Here is a 7,576-nt window from a genome sequence, read left to right as displayed (position 1 = left end):
AAAACATCATGATTAACTATAATTATATTTTACAACACATGACAGCTTTATATTAAGTGGTGGTGGTATCACCATCAAAGTATATCTGTGGTGAGCAAATATTTGAATCCTTGAGACAGACTCACACAATGTCTGGTTGTTTTCTCCATAAGTGACGCTTTTTGAAATATTGCATTATGATGTTCGACCAAACATGTTAACTCATCGCATCTGGACACTCAAAACATTTCCTGTTCTGAATCACTCCCCGGCTATTTTAAGTAACAGTTCATCAAAAAAAAAAAAAAAAAAAAAAACTCAAAGTACATCTGTAATTCTCGAATTCGAACAACTAGACAACAGAAAAGGGAAGAAAACCATGAAAAACGCAGCCAAAACCCACCACATATTACAGACAGACAAAGTCCAGAAGAGAAAGTCACCTACCTTTATTCATCTCCCCCATTACAAAGTCTGTCAAGACTCTAAAAAAGCTTCAATCTTTCTTCTCCTCCTCCTCCTTATATATATATATATCATTCCAATGCCTTACACCCAAACAGTAACCACCACAATGGGCGAGGCCGGCCTCACCCTCACCGCGCCGCTCCTCTCTCCTCCTCCTCCTCCGCCGTCCGATCAACCCCACTTGATCGTCACCGTCCACGACGACGACGACGACGACCACGGCAACGGCAACGGCAACGGCAACCCGTTTGCGTTTCTCGGGTCGGGCGGGTTTAAGGTGGCCGTATCGACGACGGCGGATCCGTTCAAGAACCATACTTTGAAAATCGGAGGGGTTTACGAGTGGTTAAAGATCGGGGTTTGCTTCCCCATCGCGATTGTGAGGCTTGTGATATTTGGGGTTTCGTTGCTGATTGGGTTTGTGGCCACCAAATTGGCTCTGTTGGGATGGAAGGATAGGCAGAACCCTATGCCCAAGTGGAGGTGTAGGATCATGTGGATCACTAGGGTCTGTACCAGATGTATTCTCTTCGCCTTTGGGTCAGTCAGTTTTTCATCTCTATTTTGGTTTAGTTAGGGTTTTCTTGTTTGCGTTTTTTTTTTGTTTTTTTTTGTTTTCCGGTTAAGCTAAGCTGTGATTGGTTGGTGCAAAATTAGAGGAAATGAGTAGAATGTGGAATTGGATTGAAGTCAAGTAGTGACTTTGACAGGCATAGGATTCTGAAAATTTGAGCAAGAGTATGGCTTTTTTGAGTTTTCGAGAGTTAATTACTGGGATTTTAAGTGAACTTATTAATGGATTCAACTGAAAGGAAGGTTAGAGAGAAAAGGTGTATGAAGGAGCTGTTAATTTTAGTTTTTCAATTTGTTCTTTCGCCGCGGGAGTGTCTGGTAAACTATATTGGTTGTCTTGGAAAATACGAATTCAGATATCCAGTGAAGCTCACTCTTATGTTAGAAACTATCTGCATTCTTGATACGAGTGGAATTGTGTTTGTATTCCTTCTAATGGATTGTTTGTCCTCTTTTACCTTTGTTTCAGTTACCATTGGATAAGACGGATAGGAAAACCTGCTCCAAGAGCAACCGCCCCAATTGTTGTATCTAATCATGTATCTTTTATAGAACCTATATTCTACTTTTATGAACTATTCCCTACGATTGTCGCATCTGAGTCCCATGATTCCCTACCTTTTGTTGGAACCATCATCAGAGCAATGCAGGTAATATAATGTCTCTGCACCTTAGTTGTTTACTTTAATGCACACAAGGTTACATATGTTAACGAGATTGCACAATCACTTTATTTGCACATACATATATATTCTATTATCATGGTTTTGCTCAATTTTTTTTTTTCGGTTGTGTTCTCAGGTGATATATGTTAATAGGTTTTCACCATCATCAAGGAGGCAAGCTGTTACTGAAATAAAGGTAGGAAGTTTCTATAAGTTTTTGGCTATCCTTGTTTGGTTAGTAAGTGATAAACCAATTAAGATGTATATGTTCCTAACCGCTCTCTCTTCATGTCATCTATTATCGGGTTAAACATGTATTATCAGGTTGCTGTGTTTTGTTATCATTTTTTCTTTTTCAAACTTGTATTGCTTTATATCTACAGTAAAGTTTCTTAGGAAGTACCTTCAGAATTCCTGCATTTGCTTCCATTAAGAGTGCTTGCGTTGAAATAACATTTATATTCGTTGTAATTCTATGCTTGGTGTAGTTGATATCCGCATATGACCAACGGCAGATAAGGCCAAGAAAAGTATTGATAAATCAGATAAGAGGAAGAAACACTAAAGCCATAAATCTCGTAAATAGGTAATGGACCAAAAATGGGCCCGAGGGCCAAACCTTTGGATTTTTAAAATGGCTTTGTGCAATGTCTTTTGAGAATCAGAATCTTATAGAACTGCTGTAACTGTACTGTTATGTATGAGAACAAATGGCACCTATAATGATGAATGGATGCAGTATGTCAACAATAGAACTAGTGTTCTGAAGTAGGCAGGTGAGGTTATTTAGCTAATTTTTTTTTAATACTATATCTATTATATATTATGCCCTGCAAGCTAAACCATAAAATTGTTATTATATTAGTGCATTGCCTTGTAAAGTTGTCCTAATTCTTAGTTATCTTCACTTGAATACTGCAACTATATGAATTCTGCTTGCAGTGCCATATTTATGTAATGCATACTTATATTTGTTCTATAAACTGTAAAACATACTCTTTAAGTCCAACTGTGGCTGAAATGTTATTTGTTAGACCTTTTTGGTATATATCCCTACATTTAATTAGTTTCATAGTGGATGCAACTGTATGAGCATATGGTTACTCTAGGAAAATAATATGTTAAGTGATTTGTATCAATTTTGTAAGCTATTTGATACAGAATTCTGCTTTCAAGGATCTGAATACAGAGAAAAGCTTCATGCGATAGATTTCCTCGAGTGCTCCTATTTCCTGAGGGAACCACAACCAACGGAAGATATCTCATTTCATTTGAACTTGGTGCATTCATCCCTGGTTACCCAATCCAACCAGTAATTGTACGCTATCCTCATGTGCACTTTGATCAATCCTGGTAAGACAGTTTTCTAATCTGCTCATTCCGTACGGTGCTGTCTGGATTGGTATCTTATAAGTGTTTCATGTGGAGTGCTTATTAGGGGGCACATTTCTTTGCCAAGGCTCATGTTTCGAATGTTCACGCAATTTCACAATTTCATGGAGGTAAATCGCTATCTTATATTTACTTTATATTTCTGCATCACATTTTGTTATAACATTTTATATCACTTGGTCGTTGAATATTGATCTAGGTTATCTTATCTGAATTGAGCAGGTAGAGTACCTTCCTGTTGTTTCACCTCTTGATAACAAGAAAGAAAGTGCTTTCCACTTTGCTCAGAGGGTAAGAATCTGCCCTTAGTAAATTTGGCTTGGCCAGTATTTCTATAAATTTGTTGGATAAGTTTTGTTTTGCATCACTGTCTTTCTGGTATGCCGTATGCCCTTGTTTTTTTAGATTGTTGATAGACGTTGGCACATATTTTATATGCAGACTAGTCATGCTATGGCAGCTGCACTCAATGTTGTACAGACATCTCATTCTTTTGGAGACTTGATGCTTCTCATGAAAGCAGCTGATTCAAAATCGAAACAGGTATATATCTTTGTTGATACTTACACATTTGTGCAGTATTTGTTGTTTGACAAACAAGCACATGAACCTGAGACCACCTTAACCCCCAAACCAATGCACTTATCACCTAACCGGAAGCCCAACAATATTGGCATTGTATGCGCTTCTAGTGTTAAATTGAGATCTTAGCGCTACCTCAACAAACTTTAATGTTGCGCTAAATGTTTTTACAATAAATTCCACAGGTGCGGCCCTCAGCTTACATGGTTGAAATGGCGAGTGTAAAATCTGTAAGTCCCTGCATATATGTGCCCTCTACTGATATATTATTACTTAGAACTGATTTATAAACTATGTGCCCTTTAAAATTTTGCATCGTTGTCTGTAGATTATCAGTTCTATAGATTACAAATTTAGAAACTATAACCGAGTTCTCTCAAATCTTTATCGGTATCTAATTCTTTGGTCATGATTGTGATACATGTGTGTGCGCATATCTCAAGGCATTAGTCATTTAGACAACTTCATCCATAGGGTTCTAAAGTTTTACTCAATGACATTCTGCCTGGACACATTATAGTTTCAAAAGTATGCAAGAGTGTAGGATGGCAATTGCCAATGCAAAAATTATCCCCTTACTTCATCGGTTCAACTTATTGACATGTTGTCCTAATTTTTAGTTACAGTCTGATGCATCCACTTTTCTGCATGATACCAGATATATTTTGCTTCTTCTCACACGAGTGTCTAGATTACATGGTTTTATTACTTATGCACCTTTTTTTTTTGTCCATAATACATGTGTGACCTGATAGAAATTAAGTGATCTATCTTTATTTATTATTATTTTCTTTCTTTTTTCAGGTACTCAATATAAGCAGCATGGAAGCTGTTGACCTTTTGGATAGATTTCTTTCTATGAATCCAGACCCCAGGTACCGTTGGAACTCATATTAAATGAAAGTTGTAGTTGTGTCATCTTGTCAGTGACTGATATTCATCATTTTTTATTATTTGTATTATGCATGCTGCATTGTGTTATATGAATTTCTTCTCCGGCATCTGAATCATAGTATCTTTTCTGTCTCCTATGTTCTTATAATATGTGTGGTAATTGTTTTTCCACACACACACACACTTATGTTAATATTGGGATAAGAGTCCTGCTTTCCAATAAAAGAAAAAAAAAATGCTTGCTTTATCTTGTAAGTTTTCATTTTTAGTACACTACTATGATATGTGTAGTTTATGCGCTCATCCTTGTTCAATTGTATGCATTTCAGCATATGTTTTGTTTGTCATGGGTGGAGAATGTTCGTCCTGAAGCATATGTTTTGCTTGGTTGATGCATGACATATCAATTGGATTAGATACTGTCTTTAGTTAAATGGCATCACATTCAGAATGCTCAACTCTGTGCTGTAAATGTGTGCAACACACACACACACACACACACACATGGATGTATCTCTTATTCAAAGAATCTATGCAATACATGTATCTTCTGAAAATGATTTATGTAGTATTTATAGTGTAATACAACAACTGAAAGATTATTACTTATATCTCATTTTGGCAGTGGTCATGTTACCTATCATGATTTCTTGAGGGTTCTAAGACTCAAGGCCTGTACCTTTTCTGAAGAGGTCAGTTACCACATCCTTTGCTTAATCATTTCCCTTCTCTCTTGGTATTCTACCTTCTTGAACTTAAAATGCTAACAGTTGTTTAGACAGGTCACATAATATCTTTTTTTTCCTTTTCTACTATGTACTGTAGCCTAGAAGATAGTCAAATAAGAATTGTATGTGAATTTAGTCAATTTATGTTTTGAGTTTGTAGCAGACGCACCAAGGATTCAAAGCATCAGTGCATCACCACCAAAACTTCGCTCTTTCTATTCTTTTTAAAATATAAAATTGGTTTCGTGATATTTGTACCATTCTGTTAATCACCTATTCGAGTTGCATTTTTGCAGTATCCTTGCACAGTTGTTTGCTTTCAGCTTTTTTCCTTTTTCTTCTGGACTTACTTCTTAGCCTATTAAACTTGCTTTATGCTTGTGTTGTCAAGCTACTAAGCTGACACAGTTTTTACACAATTAAGGACATGAAAGCAGGTGTCTATTTGTTGCTAATTTTAGGAAACGCATGATAGTTTTTCCTCTTTAAATCTATCACAGATGGTTCGTTTTATGTTCTTTTGCTGACCTTAAGTATTTACGAAGAACCAACAGTTGCTGCATGTCAAATGTTTCTTTCCTTTGCATCTGCTGCCACTCATAATGTGGATATCTTTTGGCTTTCAGATATTTGCATTCATCGATGTTGACAAAAATCGAGCCATCACATTTAAGCAGGTACTCCAACTCCTCAATCCCTGTGTGTTTGGTCACGTGTGTGTGCTTGAGCGTGTTATCAAGGATCATTTTGTTTTATATATTTGTGCCTAGTTGAGGTGAGAGATTGTCTGAACATTATTATTATTATTATTATTATTATTATTATTATTTTTAAGAGAGATTGTCTGAGATGCATAGATGAAAATGTTTAGAATTTCAAGAGGTTTCTATGATGAGATACCCATAGAACTCTGAGAATCACAAGTAGAGGACTTTGGGTTGGAGAGCTTTTTCTTTCTTGTGAATGAAAATGCTTTCGAGTAATTTGTTTAGATTAGAAATCCATAAATTAAAGAAACTTTAGAGAATGTAATTATGGTGACAGGCAACTCCAACTGCCATACTTGTTTTGTATTATTTCGTATGTTGCACATATAACAATTTATAAAGCTATTTGTGCATCTGATTGTGATTCTGTTTTGGTTTGATATATGCTATTGTAGGATTCAGGCTGTAAGTGTTAACATTTTTATTTTCTTTCAGTTCTTATTTGGATCAGCGCATGTCTTGAAGCAACGATTATTCCGGCAAGCCTGTGCATTAGCTTTTTCTGAATGTGTTTCTGAGGATAATATCTACGTTTTAGAACAGCAAGTATGCTTCTTGCACTCACCTTTCTTTCTTTTTGTTTACCCACCCCCATAGATTTGTTACAATTAATTCACTGGCAATTGCCTGGCTTTTACTATTGTATCAGTTTGGAGACACTATCAGGCCTGCAATCCCGGATTTGACTGAAAATGAGGTGATAGACATACCCTTTTATGAATATCCCTACAACATCTTTCAGTTGTGCCTTTGTGGACAACTAATATCAATTGTTACTTGCAGATCCGTGAGCTGTTCAATCTTTTTGATACTGATCTTGATGGGAGAATCAGCAAGGACGATTTTTTCACCTGTCTAAGAAGAAATCCACTACTAATTGCCCTTTTCTCACCTTGCTTACTTAACAAGGACTTCTCAGAAGATGGTAATAGGTTGGTGGAGGAGATTGTGTAGTGGATGGATTTTCTTTAGGGTGCGTGAAGATATATTGTACACCGTCGTAACCTCCATTAGTCTGGTATGGTTTTTGTTGGAGTGTGATTGAGAGAGTCAGAGAGGAGCTTCAGGTTGGGTTTTGCTAAGGTACAGAGAGGAGGGGGCATAATATTTTAATCTTGCTCCCTTGAGTTGCTTATAGTTTGATTCAATTACTTGTTTTCGGGTCTGTAACTTGACATATCGTGCTTTACAAAGTGATATTACATATTAGTTGGCAATTAATTAAGTCGAAATTTTTGCTTCTGATTTTTAGTGCTACTATGTAGTCTAAACATGCCTTGGTCTCGAATATCAGGTTATCAATTTCATTATTGCACATATTCACAGAAATGCTTTGGTTGTACAGTGCGCCATCTCTGTATTTTGTCAGGGTTGATCGTTTTCTTCAGTAGGATGAGTTCTCTGTTGTGCAGAAGTGACAGTGAGAAGCGAAACCTTCCATCCAATTTCAGCCATGACAATAGCAACTTTTTAGCTTCCCAAATCCTTTTTATGATTATTTTTATATGATGAGCTCTAATGACTTTTT

General features: G+C 36.5%; 1 protein-coding gene across 1 annotated transcript; it reads left to right on the top strand.

Annotated features, from left to right (window-relative positions):
• Positions 1 to 329: 329 nt before the first annotated feature.
• On the top strand, positions 330 to 7,293 carry LOC133715260 (lysophospholipid acyltransferase LPEAT2). Its single transcript, XM_062141694.1, has 14 exons — positions 330 to 987; positions 1,490 to 1,670; positions 1,822 to 1,881; positions 2,875 to 3,038; positions 3,124 to 3,187; positions 3,300 to 3,368; positions 3,519 to 3,620; positions 3,845 to 3,889; positions 4,464 to 4,534; positions 5,179 to 5,245; positions 5,908 to 5,958; positions 6,484 to 6,594; positions 6,698 to 6,745; positions 6,832 to 7,293. Exons 1-14 carry the CDS (start codon positions 359 to 361, stop codon positions 7,000 to 7,002), a joined length of 1,833 nt encoding a protein of 610 aa, XP_061997678.1. The 5' UTR covers positions 330 to 358; the 3' UTR covers positions 7,003 to 7,293.
• Positions 7,294 to 7,576: the final 283 nt, after the last annotated feature.

Source organism: Rosa rugosa, chromosome 6 (genome assembly GCF_958449725.1).
Source record: "Rosa rugosa chromosome 6, drRosRugo1.1, whole genome shotgun sequence".
Lineage (NCBI taxonomy): Eukaryota > Viridiplantae > Streptophyta > Magnoliopsida > Rosales > Rosaceae > Rosa > Rosa rugosa.
This window is presented reverse-complemented; position numbering and strand designations above follow the sequence as displayed.

Coding starts and splice junctions, on each gene's coding strand:
- LOC133715260 (XM_062141694.1), top strand. CDS start 359: ATGAAAAACGCAGCCAAAACCCACCACATATTACAGACAGACAAAGTC. Junction 3,039..3,123: donor GTGCACTTTGATCAATCCTG/GTAAGACAGTTT, acceptor AGTGCTTATTAG/GGGGCACATTTCTTTGCCAA. Junction 5,959..6,483: donor GAGCCATCACATTTAAGCAG/GTACTCCAACTC, acceptor ATTTTCTTTCAG/TTCTTATTTGGATCAGCGCA.